At 35.7% G+C, this 21,359-nt stretch overlaps 2 protein-coding genes and 1 long non-coding RNA gene across 6 annotated transcripts in view; 2 read left to right on the top strand and 1 right to left on the bottom strand.

The window, feature by feature from the left end:
• The first annotated feature begins 1,134 nt into the window (after window positions 1-1,134).
• On the top strand, window positions 1,135-10,337 carry serinc1 (serine incorporator 1). Its single transcript, XM_084431875.1, has 10 exons — window positions 1,135-1,318; window positions 4,417-4,578; window positions 4,718-4,911; window positions 5,069-5,148; window positions 5,432-5,569; window positions 6,736-6,905; window positions 7,189-7,279; window positions 7,365-7,506; window positions 7,587-7,811; window positions 9,996-10,337. Exons 1-10 carry the CDS (start codon window positions 1,280-1,282, stop codon window positions 10,132-10,134), a joined length of 1,380 nt encoding a protein of 459 aa, XP_084288001.1. The 5' UTR covers window positions 1,135-1,279; the 3' UTR covers window positions 10,135-10,337.
• A 940-nt stretch (window positions 10,338-11,277) lies between these two features.
• hsf2 (heat shock transcription factor 2) lies at window positions 11,278-18,309 on the bottom strand. The gene is made up of 12 exons (XM_084432223.1): window positions 18,070-18,309; window positions 17,314-17,422; window positions 17,082-17,209; window positions 16,810-16,934; window positions 16,281-16,356; window positions 14,864-14,925; window positions 14,163-14,241; window positions 13,711-13,835; window positions 13,383-13,634; window positions 12,355-12,457; window positions 12,134-12,197; window positions 11,278-12,050 (listed from the first exon to the last, which is right to left on the bottom strand). The coding sequence occupies exons 1-12, from the start codon at window positions 18,160-18,162 to the stop codon at window positions 11,758-11,760; spliced, it is 1,509 nt and encodes a 502-aa protein (XP_084288349.1). The 5' UTR covers window positions 18,163-18,309; the 3' UTR covers window positions 11,278-11,757.
• Window positions 18,310-18,454: 145 nt separating this feature from the next.
• LOC311304880 overlaps window positions 18,455-21,359 on the top strand; it is a 44,751-nt gene continuing 41,846 nt past the window's right edge. For 3 of the 4 annotated variants that reach the window (XR_014629955.1, XR_014629957.1, XR_014629958.1), the window contains exons 1-2: window positions 18,455-18,936; window positions 19,661-19,717. This is a non-coding gene — a long non-coding RNA (uncharacterized lncRNA). Of the gene's footprint in view, window positions 18,937-19,392; window positions 19,493-19,660; window positions 19,718-21,359 lie in introns of all 4 variants that reach the window. The other variant, XR_014629956.1, reaches the window with a different exon arrangement.

Genomic DNA, 21,359 nt, shown 5'->3' with positions numbered 1-21,359 from the left:
CTTAAATTTGGTCTCTTTTTAAAGATGACACTTGGCAGATTATTGCTGATGTGAAGTAAGTTAAAAAATTAACTTGAAAAAAGTTATAAAATGTTACATCTTGTTATGAAAAATGCACCAAAAATTCAAATGTAAATTTTTACATGAAATATATATTTTCCAAAACACGTTTTACTATAAAACTGCGAGAAAATCAAAGCTATAAATCTAAACAAGCCGTGTTCCAAATTTGAGGTTGATATCTCAAAAAATAAGCTTTCCGTAAGAATTTGTTTGTGCGCAATACCAAACGTTTCCAATAGATGAAATTCGTCCCCCATTCGTTTCCAATGCAGGCATCCAAGAGTGACTATTTTTTTTCAGGACCATTTAACCTTTTCGAATCATGTCCATGATTTTGTGTGTGTGTGTGTGTGTGTGTGTGTGTGTGTGTGTGTTCACACAGCAAGTGCCAAAACCTTTACCAAGTTTAGTACCATTCATATAAAGGAAAAAAAAGGAAAAAAAAAAAAGGTCAAAAATGACCCAACAGCACCAGAGGGTAATGAACAGATGTTACAAAATATATATATTTTTACTGTTTAAGAATGTAGATTTATTTTTTGAATTAGCACTGTTTTGGAAAGTGATTGTTCTTTAATTAACTTTCATAGCTTCAACTAAGTATATCCTATTTTATATTTATGTAATCCTGTTTCAATGAAGACAACAAAAGTGTGATCTTTTTGTACGGATGTGTAACGATTTTTTAATATATATATATATATTTTAAAAACATGACACCATTAAAAACGATAAAGATAGATATCAGTCCCCTAATGAGCATCCTACAAAACACAGAAGAACATAAACCATGAATATTAAGCAAGAAACAATAATGAATGCTGTGAAAAACAGGCTGGAAGTTTCCATTCTTAAAGCTTAAATCTATCTATCTATCTATCTATCTATCTATCTATCTATCTATCTATCTATCTATCTATCTATCTATCTATCTATCTATCTATCTATCTATCTATCTATCTATCTATCTATCTATCTATCCCTCATTTTGGGACTTATTAAATGTATATATATTTAAAATCAAAATTCCAGCAACCTCCTATTAATTTCCCCTACCATTATTTTGTCATCGTGAAAGACCGACGTTTTATTTTGAAACGTTCAATGTAAAACTGACCTGTAGTTTCCGGCTTCATCCGACAGCGGAGCAACATTGTAAACAGACCGCGTCCATTTTCAAACCAGTCCGGAGAAACGTCGCACATCACCGCTGAACATGGGGGCCGTACTCGGGCTTTGTTCCATGGCCAGTTGGGTGAGTTTACATATTCATATACTGCTGGGATCTAAATATAATCGTATGGATGTGCGAAGAAAAATAACCGACGTTATCGGGTTTTCAGCGAGTTGCGAGCTGATGACATCCGCATCAGCAAAGAGACACAAGAGAAAATGGTGTCTGGGCCTTTCGCGATTCTCTAAATTCATAAAACCCACTGCATCTGTAGAATAATTAACAATAATGACACATAACTTCACATTAATTAATTTTAATATGTTTTAAGCGCAATTTAAATCAGTTGTGTCTACTTTACGAAATGTAACGTTACAATGTCATATTGGGTGGTTCCCTTGTTGTGATGAAGCAGAATTTTTTTTTGTGGTGTTATGTTTTGCTTTTTGCGTGATTTTGGATCACCGAACGTATATATTTCTATTATTCTCGAATTTGCAGGCAAATAATTGTAGATGAAAATGTTTTGTATTATGCTCTTGTGATCATGACAGCTGCTCGTTTGATATGAATTGTTTGATTTTGACGCATGTCCCCCCGCACGTGTGATTTGGGGGTTTAAATGGGACTGCAACACACTTACAGATGATCTGCCACCATAACATGAGGTTTTCGAAGAAGGTCACATGTTTGTTAGGATTTCAGGTGTTGCGACATCAAAACACCGATCAAATGGCAGCTCATGACACACACAGCTCTTACCACTGATCTATATAAATTATGTTCTCTATATCAGTGTCTCTTACACCTGTAAATGTGGTTTACGGGGATTCTCCATAAGCGTAATTGTTTTTATACTTTTTTTAATTTTTTTTATTAAAAACAAAACACTGTTTAGTATGCTTTTTTTAAAAAGCTATTTGGTTTAAGATTACGAGAACACAGGATCCATGTTAACGTTGTAATACCCATGTCATTATACACGAGAGAGAGAGAGAGAGAGAGAGAGAGAGAGAGAGAGAGAGTGGAAAACATTAGATTCTGAAGCTATGTTGCACTATTTACTATTCAGTAACACTTCATAATAGCTTGATGAGACACATATATGTAGGTATCTATGTTATGTATGTATGTAAGAATTATAATTCAAAAGTTTGGGGTCAGAAAATTAGATTTAAGATAAGATAAAAAATATATAAAAATAATAATATAACAAATTAATTAATACTTTTATTCAGCAATGCAGTGAAAGGTGGCAGTAAAGATTTTTACAGTGTTACAAAAAAAACCTAGGCTATTTTAAATAAATACTACTCTTGAACTTTCTATTCATCAAACCATCCTGAAATATATATATATTACGTTTCTACAAAAATATTAAGCTGCACAACTGCTTTTAACATTGAAAATAATAGCAGCAAATCAGCATATTAGAAAGATTTCTGAAGAATCATGTGACACTGAAGACTGTAATGATGTAATGATGCTGAAAATTCATACCATCACAGTAATAAATTATATAAAAAATGCACTTATTTTAAATTATAATAATATTTTACAGCATTGCATTATATCATCGAATTTTTTACTTAAAGGCACAATATGTAACTTTTTTGCTTTAAAAATAGCAAAAATCACTATATCTATGTTATATATATTTTTTTAGTTGTGCACTTACATTATCCCGACTGTTTCCAACAACTTTCAAACCAGGAGAAATTTGTAATTTAATTCGAAGACACTTATTTCCGTTTTGTCGCCATCAGTGGCGTCATATCCGCGTTGTCCCTGGTTTCCGCTCGTACTGCCATAGCAACCAGAGCCCTTTGATAGTAACCAAGGCGACAGACGTGGACAACTGTGTAGTTCGCAATGTCTGTTTGCACGCTGTTGTTGTTTCGTTCTAACATTATGGACCATGGCAAGCAGACTTTGGATAAAAAAGGAGAACTAAAACGAGAATCAATATCAGCGCGGTGTTTTCGAGATGCCGAGAGCTCCCATAGACAGTATATAAACGAGAGCTCCACGTCCGAGACTTCGACCGCTCCTACATGTACTTTATTAAACAGGTGAGCACATTTACATAAAACTAATCAATGTTATATAGCCTAGTTCAACAATGATAAAATTTTAGAATATGATCTGTATGTTATTCTAATGTTGATCTAGCTCACTGCTAGTCTCATACAGACAAACTAACACATACATTTCAACACATTCAAATGCAGTTTAGTGTGATAGTGTAATGTTAGACCAAGTGAAACAGCGCTGCGTTACCTCACAAGTTTAATTTGTCTAATAAACTGACCTGTGAGTTGTAATTCTGCATTTGTGTGTAGTTCGGTAGAATGAAATGTCCTTATTTCTTTTATATCCGCGGGACTCGCGTCGCGTGTGGAGCTGATAGCTGTCTCTTAGCAATCCCGAACTGCTTCATATCACAGTCATGATAAAAACATCTATGTATTCAGTCATCCATAAACATTATTAGATCGGTCGGCTTGACGTTGACGACAAGATCCATAATTCTTAGCAAATGTTGCGTCATCAAACTACGCCTTTGTTATTGTAAAGAGGTTAGCGACCCCTAGCGGCGAAAAAAATTACATACTGTACGTTTAATAAATGCAGCCTTGGTGAGCATAAGAGACTTCTTGCAAAAACATTACAAAAACATTAAAAAGTCTTAATGTTCTTAATCTTAACTGCTTTTAATCCAGACGTTTATTTTAGGAAGGATTTAAAGTTTGAACTAATCACATCTAAACCCTCTGTGTTTGTTATGTAAAGCCAGACAAATTTAGGCACAAGCTTTGTCTGGTTTGTACCCTTTGTACAAGTGAGGGATGAGGCCTCTTTCATTAGTCTATTTTTTTTAAGCACTGATATGAGTCACTTTGAAGTCACCATGTTTATGCGTCACCCATCCCTGCTCATTTATAGCTAGGGATGATTTATCGACAACATCATATTGCTTATCCGCTATTGTGACTTTTGTCTTTTTTATATTTTTAATTGTATGTGTCAAAATAAATATCTACCCATCTTTTATATTATATTATTGCAATGCCTACATTAATTTGCTGCTAGATCTGGATTGGGAGTGTGTGTTTGAAGTTGGCAAAACATCTAAAATGGCTTACATCACCTTTAATGTGTGTTTGTCTCCTGTGTAGATTCCTTGCCTTTGTGGCAGTGCTCCTTGCCTGCTGTGCGGATGCTGCCCAGGTGGAAACAACTCCACTGTCACTCGCTTGATCTATGCCTTCTTCATGCTGATGGGTGTGGGCATTGCTTGCATCATGCTCATGCCAGGCATGGAAGGGCATCTGAAGAAGGTGATACTGAGTGCTTCTTTTATTCTAAACAAGTTTCAATTTGTTGTACATATGCCTTATTTGATGTTCAGGGTTGCGACTGAATCATTCTGGTCATTTGTATGCTTTTTTATTGTTATTTTTTTTAATGTCACTGTAGATTCCAGGCTTTTGTGAAGGAGGAATGGGGACGTCCATCCCAGGGGTCGAAGGTCACGTGAACTGCGATGTGCTGGTTGGGTATAAGGCCGTGTATCGCGTGTGCTTTGGAATGGCCATGTTCTTCCTGCTCTTCTCTCTCATCATGGTGAAGGTCAAGAGCAGCCAGGACCCAAGAGCCGCTGTGCATAACGGGTTAGTGTGACCTAGTGGTTAAAGTCTTGACCTGTAACTGAAACCAAGAACTATCACTGTGTTCTTGAAGAAGACGGGTATTCAAAACATGCAAACCGATTTCAGAAATGTTTAACTGAGCTTCATTAATGCTTCTAAATATTCTGATCTTCTGCAGGTTTTGGTTCTTCAAGTTTGCTGCCGCCACTGCCATCACAGTCGGAGCTTTCTTTATTCCCGAGGGCCCTTTTACTACTGGTAAAGTCTTACTTTATCATCTTAAATATGAAATATACTTGCAATTACATAAATACAATGTATGTGACTTTATACATCCACTCAACATTGTCAGTAGTGACCTAATCAAACACTAAATGCTAAACGTGTGATATAGTTGTACATTAAATATACATATACACTATACAATCTGCAGTGGACTTTATCGTAAAGCTCGCTTAAGAGTGGGACTAGGCAGACTCAAGTTGTTCCCTGAATGTATTTGTGAGGTTCTAATGATGATCTTCTGCTGGGCTTCTTCCAGTCTGGTTTTACCTAGGCATGGCTGGAGCATTCTGTTTTATCCTCATCCAGCTGGTGCTCTTGATCGACTTCGCTCACTCTTGGAACGAGTCCTGGGTGGAGAAAATGGAGGAGGGAAACTCTCGCTGCTGGTATGCAGGTATGTATTATGAGAACATGATTTGTTTTGCCACCCCCTTTTTTTCCATTAAGCAGTGGTGTAGCTTGACAAAAAAAAAGTATAAAATCAAATGTTTGGGGTTGTTGAGGTTGTTTTTGAAAGAATGCTCGCCTAGGCTGCATTTGTTTGTTTAAAATACAGTAAAACAGTTATATTTTGAAATATCATTACAATTTAAAAAGTAATTTATTCCTGTGATGGCAAATCTGAATAACTCCAGTCTTGTCACATGATCCTTCAGAAATCATTCTAATATGCTGATTTGCTGCTCAAGAAACATTTCTTATTATTATCAATGTTGAAAACAGTTGTGCTGCTTAAAGGAGAACTCCGGTCAATTTTAACATTGAGCTCATTTTTTTGTACATTTGGAGTGCTGTCAATACAGAGAACAACGACAAAAATCGGTGTTGCCTACACCGAGTTATTCTATTTTTAAAATTTGCACCCTATTGACTTCAATGGGGCAAGTAGTAAGCCTGCCAATCAATTGTCGAGTTCACGCGCATAGGTTTAGTACCTATGATCACGCGCGTGAACTCGACAATCGATTACTATGGCCTTCCACCGAAAACAGGATGTAAACAAAGGTATGAGCGCTGGCTGAATTAACTTCATTTTTATTAATATCTCCAACATCTACTGCAGTCAGATCCACTCGTGTTCACTCGGAAGGAATCACTCACATTTTCTGTGCACTTGTAATGACACTTAAAGGATGTTAAGAGGCTAAAAAGCAGGCTTACTACTTGCCCCATTGAAGTCAATAGGGTGCAAATTTTAAAAATAGAATAACTCGGTGTAGGCAACACCGATTTTTGTCGTTGTTCTCTGTATTGACAGCACTCCAAATGTACAAAAAAATGAGCTCAATGTTAAAATTGACCGGAGTTCTCCTTTAATGTTTGTGATACATTTTTTTTGATGAATATAAAGCACAAAGGAGCATCTTAACTGTCACTTCAGATCAATTTAATGTATCCTTGCTGAATACAAGTAATAATTTCCATTAAATGGTAGTGTATCTTTTACATAAATATAAGATATTGCCCCTTTTATGTTTAGATATTTCTTGCGATGCTGGTGTATATGCAGTCATAAAGAAGATTGATTGCATTCTAACACATTTGTTCTACCGTCCATAGCTCTTCTGTCTGCCACAGCCATCAACTACGCTCTGTCCCTGATGTCTCTGGTCTTGTTCTATGTGTATTACACTCACTCTGATGGCTGCACTGAGAACAAAGTCTTCATCAGCATCAACATGCTGCTGTGCGTTGGTTCATCTGTCTTGTCCATCTTGCCTAAAATCCAGGTAATGAATACAACACATCAGTGGGAGTTTGTGTGACTAGTGTTGGAACTGTGATAATCTCCTAAGCTTTAAAGGAATAGCTCACCCAAAAATGAAAATTTGCTTTTAATTTACCATCCAAGATTTAGATGACTTTTTATTCTTTAGTAGAAATGTAAATATGATTTTTAGCTGAACCCGTGGTCCTTAGTGATTCATGAAATGCAAACATGCTTCAGGTGAGCATCAAATTTAATTAAATTTCTTTATGAAATATCTTCATTCTTTCTTTCCTCTCCTCCAGGAGTCCCAGCCCAGGTCTGGTCTCTTGCAGTCCTCCATTGTTACCCTGTACACCATGTATCTGACCTGGTCTGCCATGACCAATGAACCTGGTAAGCATTGTGAAAGATTTCTCTTAAAGAAGATATTCTGTCGTTCATAAAATCGGTCTAAAATATAGATTTTCTTTTCCCAAAGAACGCAGATGCAACCCCAGCTTGCTTGGCATTATTGGCCTCAACAGCACCAGCCCTGCTGGTCAGGACCGTGTTGTTCAGTGGTGGGATGCCCAGGGCATTGTGGGGCTAATCTTGTTCCTGATGTGTGTGCTGTACTCCAGGTAAGAAAGCTTGACATTTGTTAAAAGATATATATATATTTTTTTCAACACTGCAGTCAAATTTCCTTTTATTTCCTTAGTATCCGCAACTCCAGCAATGCTCAGGTGAACAAACTGACCCTCACCAGCGACGAGTCTGCTCTGATCGAGGATGGTCCCGCTCCAGAGAACTTTGAAGTGAGCGATGGCTCCAACCGTGCCGTTGACAACGAGAAGGATGGAGTCACCTACAGCTATTCTTTCTTCCATTTCATGCTCTTCTTGGCTTCCCTGTACATCATGATGACACTGACCAACTGGTACAGGTACGTGCCTATGTGATGATGGTTTTTCATCACTGTCATTTCACAATATATTGGTTACAATTTGGTATCTGTAAATGATTTGTCTGGGTTTGATTAGGCCAGTATTAGAAGTACCGCTTTTTTTTTTTTAAACTGGTTTTCTGACAGGATTCTAGGGCTGTCCCCGACTATGGATTTTCATAGTCGAATCAGAATCGTCATGTCTTGCCAATAGTCGACTAATAGTCGAATCATGTGTATGGGGGCGGGGCTTTAACGTTTCAAAGCCGCGATGTACAGAAAATCACACAAAGATATAGAAGAAAAGGTATAAAAACATTTTGGATCAATAAAACTAAGAAATAACATAACTCCAGAAAGGCCACACTGCAGAAAGGATTTGCATTTCACATGCAAATCAAATTAAATCGGCTAAATTACCTGTGCGAGCAGGCCAGCCTACAGCACAACATCGATGCACCGAAAAAATAAACAATTCATTTACTAAAATTAAATTAGAACAGAATAGGCCTATACCTTTCTAATAAATAAAAAATACAAAACGAAATAAATTAGAATCAAGTCACAAGATGAGGAGCAAATGTGTGCAAAATGCCTAAAGTGCAGGGGAACATATATTCAAAACACAAGCCACAAATAGTTAGATTAGATAACCCTGACAGATTAATAAATAAAATAAAAATAAAGAAATTATTAAAATAACGATAGTAGCCAGAATTTTCAACTTTGTCTTTTTAACTGCAGAAACAACAATAAATGCTAAACTGGAGGCCGTCTTTTTAGCTAAAAATGTTCACAGCATCCAAAAATCAAATTAGAACCGGCTGAAAAGTTTTGAAATCACTTGTAGGCTACCCTACCTGATCGAGAGAACAAACCAGTCTTTCACTCTGTCTGCGTCCGTTGGAGACTTTTCAAATTGTGCGCGCGGATAAAATACATTCTAACGTGAAACCCAGTCTATGCGTGAAACGTGTTAACGTTGGCCGGCAGAAGTGCGATAATGGTTTTCCTGATGCTAAATCCAGCCTTAGAGAATATCCTTTCTGATGGTGTACATCCACACTTTAGATTTTCTTATCCCAGACATTGTTAAAGATTTAAATCCTTGCCGCGAAGACGCTCCTCTGTCGGTCACGGATCGAAAGTGAAACTTAAATCTGTCACGGGGTGTTTGGATTTATTCACGCACGTTAAAAAAATATTTATTAAAAGCTTCTTTCTTTGCACATTTTTATATACAGCATTGTCATAATAGGCTGAATATTAACGTATTGACATAAAAGCTAGTTCTATGTGAAACTGAGCGCCCTCATATAGCCAAAAGGGGCATGATCCTCGTTTCATAACACCTCTGCGAAGATTCGACCATGAGATCGGTAGTCGAATCAGGCTCCTCCTATCGAAGCATCGAATCTTCGACTATTCGGGGTCACCCCAACAGGATTCCTATTGTATATTATAATGTTTTTGTCTAATTTCACATGTACAATTCTGTAAATAAAAATATAGGTGTAGTGAATTATAATATTGAATGTTAAAAGACTGACATTACTGTAATTAAAAAATGTTCCCCCAGTATCTACTGACAACCTTGAATAATAATGGATAACGAACTGAAATTATTTACCATAATGTATTTAAAAAAAATTGCCATCATTAAACTGTATTTTCAATATTTTAACTATTATTTATTTTATATATATTAACATTAATTGTCTATAACCATTTTCATAATGACATAATTATATAATTTTATTTATATTATACTCAAATATACACTACCGGTCAAAAGTTTAGAGTGACTAAGATTCTTTTGAAAGAAACTGCTACTTTTATTCAGCAAGAATTCTTTGAGTTGATCGAATGTGACAGTTAAGACATTTAAAATGTAAAAAGTGGTTATTTTAAAGTTTCTATTCATTAAAAAATCCTGGATAAAAATACTAAGAAATTTGAACAGTAGTGTTTGTATATTTTTAACTACATTTTTTATTTTTTTTAAACTAAAATGAATAACTTGAATGAAAGCTGTTCTATTAATAAAACCATTTGGAAATGCCATAACAATGATGGTCAGTTATTGCTATATGCCATTTTGGTGTGTCACTATCTATATTGAAATGGTTATGGTTGGCAAAGTTTACAGAATTATCTCTGATTTGAATAAATTCTGATTTCTAGCCCTGACTCCACCTATGAGACCATGACCAGCAAGTGGCCCTCTGTGTGGGTGAAGATCACCTCTAGCTGGATCTGCATCTCTCTGTACGTGTGGACCCTGGTGGCTCCACTGGTCCTCACCAACCGTGACTTCGACTGAGAGGATGGAAATAAAAGCTTGCAATTAGAATCCGCCATTACTTTTTGTGAATATCCACATGTATAGGATAGGATAGGAGGGTGCAAATGTAAATACTGTGAGTGCTTGGTTCATTCAGCTAACCCTACATGAGTTTTTTTTTTATCTATCTAGCATGCTTTTATGTAGGTGTTTATTTGTTTCATGTAAGAGACACACACACACACACACACACACACACACACATAAAAAAAAAAAGAACACGGCTTGGGTTGCCTGTGATGTGATGTTAATATTTGCTTTAAGAATGTGTGTTCTTCAATACTAAGGCAAATGTAACCTTGTTAAATAATCTATGTATTGTTTAAAAAAAAAAATCAAATGTATCTTAAGTTATTTGTGGAGAGTAGTGAAAACGCAGGTAATGTTTTCCCATAAGTCATGACATTCATAGTTTCCTATAGAATGCACAACGTAGGCTATACAGTGTTGAATTAGCATTTGAAAAAATTTACAGGTAATTGTAGATTTTGTCATACTTTTTGCTTCTCCATTATTTGCACCATGAACATATGACTGTAATATTGACTGTAACAGTGCTAACCCTTTGCAACTTGCACATGTTAGTTGTTTGGCGCAATACTCATTTTATGCTTGTAGCCAATGTGTGTGTTGAACAATGTTTTGCACTGAATTTATCTTTGCTGATAAAACTTTAATAGATGACTTTATCCTCCATTGTATTAGGCATAATGGTAATTTCAATGATGCCAGTACTTGCATATCCCGCTTTTTTTTGGATGTGTCATTGTTTTCCTTTTGACGTGCATTGTAATAACTCAATTTCGTCTTATTAAAGGTTTAAACCCCAATTATGTCCTGAGTGGAGTTTTAAAATTGCTAACTAGGGAGCAATGAATGCATTTCCTGAGGTAATTTAGTGTTTACGGCTTTCCACGATTATATGAGATAATGCATTTCAGTAAGTTGTACATTATCTTTCAATTTCATTCATGTTTATTTTGTGCTACAGCTAGTTGTGAATTTAAAAATGATAATTTCAAGAGCGCTCTGTGATGCTGCGTTGCTGGAACTGAGGCGCCACGCCATTCAAAATCGATATTTTCAACTCCGCTCATTCTGAAAAAAACAAAAACACCAGGATTGACCTTTGAGTTCCTTTAATGCTACTGCAAAGCTAATAATGAAAAAGCTCACGGTAACAAGAAATCACTGTATATTGCCCAACATTATGGGACTAACCATAAGTCTTCACGTCTATTTATAGTGACATTAGGATATCCGGCAGGCACTTCTATACCATATACATAAAGGATAGCTATGACAATGCTTTAACTGCTCAATAACAACACAGGAAAACACGTGCTTGACAAAACAGCTGCAATGTAAACCAGCAACATAGATGCAGCCCAAACTCCTGATGTAGTGTGGAAAGGACGCTAGCAAGTGAACAGTATCTGTACTATCTAGTAGTGAACAGTAAAAAAAAAGAGAAATCAGTGAAATTAAGGAATGACAAACTCATGGATGGTACCAAAAACAAGTATTCTGGCAAATAAATATCATCATTTTGATGACTATTTACAAAAAGGTCCGGTCCCTGTTTTCTATGCTAATTCGCTTTCAGATATCAAGCTGTGGCGTGTCGACACATGACAGGTCAGAGTTCAGTTCGCACAGGTAAAACAGCGTGGCCTCGCTCGCCTCCGCCTCTGTGAGGGGCTCCAGCCGGATCAGAGAGCTGCGAGGCTTCTCCGTCTCCAGGGCCTCGTCCAACAGATCTGTGGGTTCTTCAAGGCTTTGGGGCAGTAGAGGCAGGCTTAGGTTTTCAATTGCAGAATCTGATGGGGCCTGAGGGGTGTATCCATCCAAGAAGGCCAGCAGAGGGCAGGTCGTGTACTGGATCAGCTGCTTATCTGAATAAAGAAACCGTCATGCTTGTAAATGGCACACAAATGACAAGAGGATTTTGATTTACAGAGAATTATGCAACAATTACCTATGTCTTCAGGCCCAGACTTCCCTTTGTTGGCTTTGATGATGTTCTCTTTTGTTCCAGTTTCCTGTTAAAGGTAAAACAACACAGGATAAAATTCAACAGGTCATCATGAAATGTTAAATTATAGCAGCTGAATGATGTGTCACTGAAAATTATTAAACATTTTCAACCCCCCAAAAAGTACACAAGGCACAAAGAGATTAGGGAATCTCCAAACATACCTCCAAGATATCTGTGTCAATGCTGAACTGTTTTCCACACAGCATGGCCTGGAAGTCTTCCAGACTACAGTCAATACTGTCCAGATAGTCCATCAACTCTACTCTGTAGTGATTTAATTGACAATGAAATATTAAATATTTTAATATATTAAAATACTTAAAGCAGAAGTACCTGTCAAAAAAAATAATACATAAATTAGAGAGAGAGCTTGATTTTTTTTTTTTTTTTTTTTTAACCAATTATTTGGTAGTTTAATTTTAAAGGAATCCCATTTCTACCACATAAGTGGGGAAAAATATTGTTTAAAAAATTATAAATATGACAAAGTCAAAATTATAAGATACTAAGACAATATGAGGAAAAGGTTCAAAGTGAGGTAAAAAGTCAAAATTAAAAGTTAATTATGACTCCCCAAAACATTATTTTTTTCTGATGTGGCAGAAATAGACTTCCATAAATTTGTTCTTAAGAGTTAGAATAATATTTGTTTACTCAAAATGTACAACAAGAAACCATTTTTGTTAAAAATAGCTAATTAGGTTTACATGCATCCAAGGTCAAAATATTATTTTCTCATAATATACATTGCACATCACCTCATTTCTCAAAGAGTCTAAAAATAAAAATAAATAAAATAAACGGTTTGTTCGAAGATGAAGTTTCACTAAACCTCTCCTTTCTGCAAGCCTACTCTACTCTGAATGGTCAGATAGCCCAGTCTGTTGTGATTGGTCTAACGCAGCGGTCAGCAAACTTATGGCACACGGCGAGATAATCAATGAAGCAAATGGTTTGTCGGATCTGCATGCTAGCGCAGGTTAAAATCTCACACTTCTTACATAGGTATGTAACAGGAAATGAATAGATCAGAGATAATAGCTCAGAATAGATTCTTTCTTTTAGGAGACATTATCTTTTACATTCACAAGCAGCTATATTTCACACTATATGAAAGGTAACATTTAAAAAAGCATAATAGGGGCACTTTAAATCTTAGCTTCCCTTATATTTTATATGCGCAACTTACTTGCCAAGAAGGTTGATGTTTTGTGAAATGGCGCCGTTTTCGCTGAGAATGGAGTCCATCAGCTTTACTGGATCCTCTAAACTTAGACCTGAAGGTTTGTTCAGTTGCAGAGCGATATTATTCTGTGAAAGGTCAGGGCTGCTTTTGGGTACTGCTTCTTGTTGAGTGGTTGAATTTGTTACAGTGCCGTTTGTGCTGTCGTTTTTTACAGTCGGGCTGCTTTCATGCGCGACTTCCACGATTTCAGCATCCCTGTAGGAAATTGAGAATAACACTCATTTCTAATTTCTAGAGGTTCAACGGTTTAAATCAACTCCTAAATACTTACCCTTGGTCAACCGGTACAGATAGGCCATCTGTAACTTCTGGATCTTCGTCTGTGACGTCACAGATGATGACGTCATCAGAAATGTCGGAATTGTTCTGTAGTCCATTGAGTCCATTCACTGCGGACTAACAAAGGCAAGGGATGAGTCTCTAACAAACAGATCTTCCAAGTTTCAATATTAATGAGGAATATCGTGTTTATATAAATAAATCGGTCCCCCACCAACGTGAATTTAACTGACGGTGACTCTCACAATTTAAGGTTCATATCCAGGGGCAGGACACTTTCACACAAAGTGAACCCTGCCTTAAATCTCATCAAGAGAGAGAAACGCAAAATAATGAATAGCAACATTACGGTAACAAAATAACTGACAACAGCACGTTTCTTTCGAGCAAGAAGAGACATAAAGTGAACGGAACCAAATCACTCCCGGATGCTTCTGCACATACTTTGCTGTGGTCCATGGATTCCTCAAAGAATTGGTGGATGAATTTTGACTTCTTTCCATTACTGTTCAGTGCAAGCGGCCTGAAATCAGACAGATAGTAAGGTGCAATGGTGCATATTAATAATAAGGTAAGGAGTCTATTAACATGTTTTATCCCAAAAAAAAAACAAAAAACATTCTTTCTCTCTCAAAATTACTAAAAGAATCCTTAAGGAATTGGAACCGGGAAAATTCTAATTCTTACAATTCTCATCTTTAATAGCAAAGATACTTGGTCAAAAATAGGTCAACATTATGACTTTTAATTACACTACTGTTCAAACGTTTGGGGTTTGTAGGATTTTTAAATGTATTTGAAAGAAGTCCCTTACGTTCATCATGGCTGCATTTATTTGAACAAAAGTACAGTACAAAACAGTAACAATTCTAAAATAATGATTTAAAATAAATGCTTTCTATTTGAATACATTTTAAAATGTAATTTATTCCTGTGATGGAAAAGCTAATTTTTCAGTATCATTACTCCAGTCTTCAGTGTCATTGGTGTTTTTTTTTGTTTGTTTCTTGGTAAAAACCAAACAGGGTTTTCCAGGATACTTGCTGAATAAAAGTATTAATTTCTCTCTCTCACAAAAAAAACCTGACCCCAGACTTTTGAACAGTGGTTGTGTACTTTTGTAGGCACATACTTCTTGGTCTTACCTTTTGCGTTTCAAATTTAACAAACGATTGTTCTGAGCCAGTGTGAAGATGAACTGCACCAGCTGGAAGGAGCAATGCAAAAAGTGGCATTAGAATTCAAGCCTGTACATTGGTATCACACTGTTACATGCTGACACTGAAAGTCAATGCTATGGAAGTCAATGGGTTACCCATACTCTTCAAAAGACCTTCTTTTGTGTTTAGCAGAAGAAAGACATTCATACAGGGTTGGAACAACTTGAGGTTGAGTAAATGACGACAGAAATATCCCTTTAAGATTTTAGATCATTTTCCATAGCCTTTTAAACTGATGTAATATATTAAGATTCTAAATTATGTAAGACATAGAAAAGACTAAATGACTGAACACATTCTATGCTTTCATTTTATGTTATTTCCTAGATCATTTATTTGGTGTATTTCATTTAATGCTGCAATGGCTGTAACAGTGAGTATACAGTGAAAATCCTCTGTGTATTTCTGTGTAAAAAAAGAAAGTAAAAAAGTCAAACGACGACTAATGTTTTTGTTTTTTCACTATGGGAAAAATGACATGGACTGAGTCATATTTTATTCATATTAAGTATTTTCATGTTACATGGCAAATTTAACATCCATTAATGCAGATTGTCTGAAAGGAAACCCAATATTATCCACTTGATGACTAAAGTTAAGCTTTGCTTTGAAACATTGCAAGTACATTTAAGGACTTTTTAATTGGACATCTACAAATCCCTCATTTTAATTTAAATATACATGCATGTCCTCTTATTGTTATTGTTGGTTATTTCATGACTGACCACATTTCATGTTAAATATTCATGTTTTTATAACATTAAAAAGTCCTAACGTACAAATATAATTATTGTAATATTAAAAATAGCAATATTTATCTATTGTTATGTCATGCTTATCAAAATAAAACTGAAATGAAAAACTTATGTCGACCTTTATTCTTGTACATACAGGTGCTGAATTAAGCAGTACATAAAATATTGAATGAAAAGCCTTTATGTTGCTACATGTAAACGTCTAAAACGTGTTCATTTGACAAATACATCTAATCAACTGTTAAAGACAACAAACACGGTGAGAAAAGAGCACGACTTCAGTGCTCCATTTTCAACTCCTCCCTCGACTTCAAGCGGCAAATCTCGCCGATCGGCAAGTTCTTTTGAGATCTGCCAAACGCCTCGTCGTGAATGTAGACAAAAGTATGCAGCCGACGTCATCCTCGAACTGTATTTGTGGAAGATATGCAAATACTGGGTGTACTCCATTCGAGTGGCGCTAGTATTCCACTATGCTGACGGAAGTAAGAATACGCCGCTTCGTGTCAAAACGGAAGTTGCGTGACGTCATGTGAATAGGGCCTATTGCACTCGTTGCAAAACTGTAGCGCACAGGAAGAACGTACCTCCTTTATGACCTGCTGTTGCTGTGCATGTTTCTGTCTGAGGTCTGACAGCTCCGTCCAAAGAGCCTCATTCTCTCTGAGGGAAAGAGAACAGAAAAGTTTTTGTAGTTGCTAAGATATCCCGAGTGGTTTTTAGGGATGTGTGAGACTAGCCGAACAGTTTAAATACGACTAGATTAAGTCGTAGATGCTAGTTGGTTTGGAAATAATAGTCATTTACAATTTTTTTTCCTTTTGCACATTTAATGTTTTTCTTTATATATTTTTACAAAGGCTACGCATATACTAATGTTAATGTCACATCTTGAAATTAATATATTTTGAAAAGACATGTATATCTGTAGAGGAAACAAAAATTTCCGTTAAAACGGTAATAAAATTAGTCGTTGCAGGGCATTATTAAGCACAACTAGTGAATAATCAGTCCGTTCCCTTAACTTCTGGATAAATGCACACAGATAAATTGAGCTAATACAAGATCATTTAAAGCACAAGCATAGATTATGATTCTAAAAGCGTATTTCTTAACCTTTTCAGGGTGGCAAGTCTAGCATCCATGGTTTCTTGCTGCTCATGGACATTCTGAACACTTGTCAGAATTTTAGAAAGATCGTCTTGTCTTATTTTGCTCTCTTCAGGCCGTGCATTGGACACCTATATCAAGAATTACAACAATCAACTTAATCTTAAATAATCTTTAAACAGCAAAACCAAATTTGCTAATTAGTTTCAGGTCTTCTATGCATAAAAAACAACAACTGATTTTTGTATTTCTTAATTTTCAACATGAAGATGTCTTGCCTTTCTTTTGATGTTCTCTAGCAGGTCATCTTGACCATGTTTGAAGTATGGATGCTGGAATTCAACTGGTCCATCCCGCTCTTGCTTCACTATCCCTGCATCAATGTGCATCACTTTCCGAAAACCATCTGTTTGTAAAGGGAAATGAACAAAGAGATGAACAAAGGAACATTGACTTCAGATTACAGACAAACAATGAGGAAGGAGGAGAATTTGTGGAGGAGCCACTTACACATGTTGAGCTGTCGGACAAAACTGGCCATGTTGTTGTGCTTAAAAAACTTTGGGAGAATCTCTTTTGCAAACCTTTGTTCATCCAGTACAAGGAAACTGTTCCCTTCCTATAAAGAGAAATAAAGAACCTTGTTAAATAATGAAAACAGACTTCACAAAGAAATAAAAAATAATTAGATTAGCATAACATAACATATATATAAATATATATATATATATATATATATAAATACCAATAATATATACACATATATATATATATATATATATATATATATATATATATATATACCAATAATATATACACATATATATATATATATATATATATATATATATATATATATATATATATATAAAGATGCCCTATACAGGATTAATTTAATTGCAAGAAACATTGGAAATCGTCTAAAGAACTACATTTACATTTATGCATTAGGCAGACGCTTTTTTCCAAAGCGACTTACATTGCATTTCAAGGTATATTTTACATTCTTATCAGTTCTCAGTTCAGAACTAAAGAACTGTGATTCAGCTTATTGATCAATAAGTGAAAAAAAAATGAAAACAATTAAGTTATTGGTACAAATCCAAACATTTATATCACAGACAGCACTCTATCATATGTATGATCTGACACACATCCATCATAATAAACAACTGATCACACAGGACCCGGATAACAAACAACTGTGTCACTGAAAGCTAAGCTAAAATGCTAACATTTAACGTTAGGTCTTTCGCCTTTATTTACCTGGCTCCAGCAAATAAATTCATTTGTATCCGAATCCTCGACGAGGGTCCAAAGCTTGGTGAGAAATGCTGGGACGTTGGAGTTATGTTTCATATTTGCTGGAATGAAAACGAAACGTTGCAAAGCATAAATAATAAGAATCAGTTAGATTTTTTTTCCTTGGGTTAGACAAAACACGAGTAACAGTGAAAAATAGCGACGCAACTACACAACTTCCTGTTGGATTTCAGAGCGCTGATTGGTCCGTTGCGGGCTTACGTAAGTTTACTCACGTGTATGGGCATCTGTGTGTTGGTGTTAGCCAATGAAAACGCTCCGCTGGGAGGAGAGAGTACTGATTGGTTACGTTTTTACCCAGGATAAATAAAACGACGCCACCGCTCAAAATGAACTGCGTAGGTCTTCTAGTGTTCCTTGTGTTTTTTATGGCTGTGTGTTGCAAATCACTATATTAATTCTCAGAAAACATTAAACAAAAGCACAATTGTTATAAAACTTAAATTAGAATATTTTTGATGAAGTCTGTCTTCTTAGAATAGATTTGTAAACACAATAAAACCACATTAGCATACATTTGGTAGATCCAACTGGCCTTTTTTTTTTTGTCCACACTTGTCGGAGTCTACGTGGAACGTGAACTGGAAAATCCGGAGTGGAATCTAGTGCAGAGTGATTACGGAACGCAGTGAGGGAAATCAGTTTTGCTCCGTTCCACTCGTTTACGTGATTCCATAACGCATTTTAGCATGTGGTTTGCTTGCCTGATGATGATGGATGCTCAAAGCTTGATGCCTTGGTTTGTTGTGGAACTAATTTCGTTGACGGAGAAGAAACGTACGAACTAATTGTCCATTATTTGTTTAAAATGTAAGTTATTTTTTATTATTTACTTTTTTTTGCACTCTTGTATTAAAAAGATACAGTTCCATGAACACATTTACATGCCTCATGGCAACAGCTGAATCACACCTGTGCAGACATGCATGCATGCAGATATTCACTTTTGCTTGTGTGATATTGCTTAATGTTACTTTTACATTTTTGTTGCAGAAATCATGTTTTTTAATTATTTATAATTGTCAATTCTTTAATAAATAGGCTGTTTGTGTTATAACTTAATGCCAGGTGTCAAACAGTGCCCCACAAAAGATCAATGTAGTATATCAATAAAATGTAAGACACTAGTAGCCAAGACTTCAAATGTGCATTAATTGATTTTACTTTATTGAGAAGTTTTATATGAACAAGTAAATGTTTAAAATCACGTTCACTTATATGACATGACAAGACCAGTCATATTTGTAGCATAAAAGTTTATTTTAGATGGAGTGGGTTTCCTCATGAGGGCAGATATGTTGAGATCACATGACCAGCTGAACTCCCTTGGTATTGGATTCTTGCTTGTGCAGTAAATTATTTTAAGGTATTTCATCAATGGCTTCTATAAAACGAAATTATTTTGCAAGATAATTAAGCCCACGTGTCATATTGACCGGCAAAAAAACAAAAACAAAACAAAACTACATGCACCCAGAGAAATGTCTATTGGAGCAAAAGTGTGACAACTAACCCCGGTCTCTTATTTTAACAGAATATCCAGTTCGACATATTGCAGTTTCAGAACATACAGTTTGCACAAGGGCAGCATGTGAGTATTATTAAACTTATAAACTTGTAATTTTTAAGATGTCACTTTTAGGTTATTACAGTAAACCATTTGGCATTGGTTTACATTTTGCCATTACAAAGGCACTGTTATGTTAACAATGTAAGGGAATAATTGCCAGCAACATGTTTAACAGTGGACAGTGGAATAGATGGAAAAGTATTTTGAATGACTATTAGGGAATTGAGGATAAAATAACCTGTATGATGCATTGTATAAAAGAGTCTGTTGGCACATATTTATGCCTAATTAGAGTCTATTGCCATATTCTAACACTAGAGGTCAGCATTACACAGCATTGTGTGTACTGATATCAATCTGGTCTGAAAAGTGCAGAAACAGATTGATTATCTGGTGTCATTACACGTGTCAAGGACATTCAGATTGTTCAAGTATAGTACATTAAATTACAAATGCATGCTAAATATTAAGTAATACAGAGCATAATGCAAGACGTTGTAATTAAGGAGTAAAAAGGGCAGCGTTCTTCAACAAACATAAGCTCCTGTGGGCAAAAACATGTCAAGATTAAACTGTTGTCCTTCTCAGAGCAACTTTAGTCTGTTCTGAAGGGGATTTTATCTATGCAGTTGCAAAAAAGAGCCTTCAAATGCTGCCCTCCAAAGCCCAGCTCTCTCTCTCTCTCTCTCTCTCCCACACGTACACACATGTGATAGTAATTTCAGCATTAGCTGATGTTATAAATAACTGAATATTGTGCTTTTTAAATGCTTAGCACTTGATTTAATTTGTTAAGCCAGCTGCAAAACAAATTGCCTTCTGAGAGAAATAAAAGGCTGTATTTAATTAACCAGACCTGATGTTGGACAGAGAGTAACTGTAAGTGGATTTACAACACTATGGGACGAACGTTAAGGTGAGCGTAACAGAGAATGAACTTGACAAGCCTGACTAATGAGAGCAGACAGTAATATCACATCAAACGATTACATCAAAGAGTCTTTCCTAATAGCAATAATTACAACATTCTTTGATTCTTGGTAAGAGAGATTATGGAGATGACAAGAATCAGTGCAAATTATAGTTAGACAGGTGATAGGAAAGTCACTACTGCATAGTATAGAAAATTGCAATATAACACCTGAACTCCTTTCTTTCTTTCTTTCTTTCTTTCTGAACAGATAATGGCCTTATTTGAAGTGTTTGATAGGACTTTAGGTAGTACATTGTTATTATCATAACAAAGGAAAGGTAAATATTTGGATAAATGGATTTTGGAAATTAATCTGATATGAAGTATGACCAATTCTAGATAATAACTGTTTTGCAGCTCTACTGTAGATTGGTGAGATTTACGTTAATGCTGAAGCTATATATTAATGTCACCAAACAGATTAGCAAAAATAATTACGTAACATTTGAAATGCTAATTATTATATGTAATTCCATCTGCAAACTCCATTTTGGTTGAGCCATTGTTGTTATGTGCAGGATACTCAAACAGAGCTAAGTTTTGAAAGTGCCACAACATTTTACTTAGAATTGTATTTGAATATACACTCACCTAAAGGATTATTAGGAACACCATACTAATACTGTGTTTGACCCCCTTTCGCCTTCAGAACTGCCTTTATTCTACGTGGCATTGATTCAACAAGGTGCT

This window comes from Rutilus rutilus, assembly GCF_951802725.1.
Source record: "Rutilus rutilus genome assembly, chromosome: 15".
In the NCBI taxonomy this organism is placed as follows: domain Eukaryota; kingdom Metazoa; phylum Chordata; class Actinopteri; order Cypriniformes; family Leuciscidae; genus Rutilus; species Rutilus rutilus.
The sequence above is the reverse complement of the archived record's forward strand: the minus strand, read 5'-3'. Positions and strand labels throughout refer to the sequence as shown.

What these genes read in the sequence shown, in the direction of transcription:
- hsf2 (XM_084432223.1), bottom strand. Translation starts at nt 18,162, where the DNA reads ATGAAACATAACTCCAACGTCCCAGCATTTCTCACCAAGCTTTGGACC. An exon ending in AACAGCAGGTCATAAAGGAG is followed by an intron (nt 14,926 to 16,280) that starts GTACGTTCTTCC and finishes TGCTCCTTCCAG; the next exon opens with CTGGTGCAGTTCATCTTCAC. An exon ending in TTGACACAGATATCTTGGAG is followed by an intron (nt 12,198 to 12,354) that starts GTATGTTTGGAG and finishes TACCTTTAACAG; the next exon opens with GAAACTGGAACAAAAGAGAA.
- serinc1 (XM_084431875.1), top strand. Translation starts at nt 1,280, where the DNA reads ATGGGGGCCGTACTCGGGCTTTGTTCCATGGCCAGTTGG. An exon ending in AGAGCCGCTGTGCATAACGG is followed by an intron (nt 4,912 to 5,068) that starts GTTAGTGTGACC and finishes GATCTTCTGCAG; the next exon opens with GTTTTGGTTCTTCAAGTTTG. An exon ending in CGAGGGCCCTTTTACTACTG is followed by an intron (nt 5,149 to 5,431) that starts GTAAAGTCTTAC and finishes GGCTTCTTCCAG; the next exon opens with TCTGGTTTTACCTAGGCATG.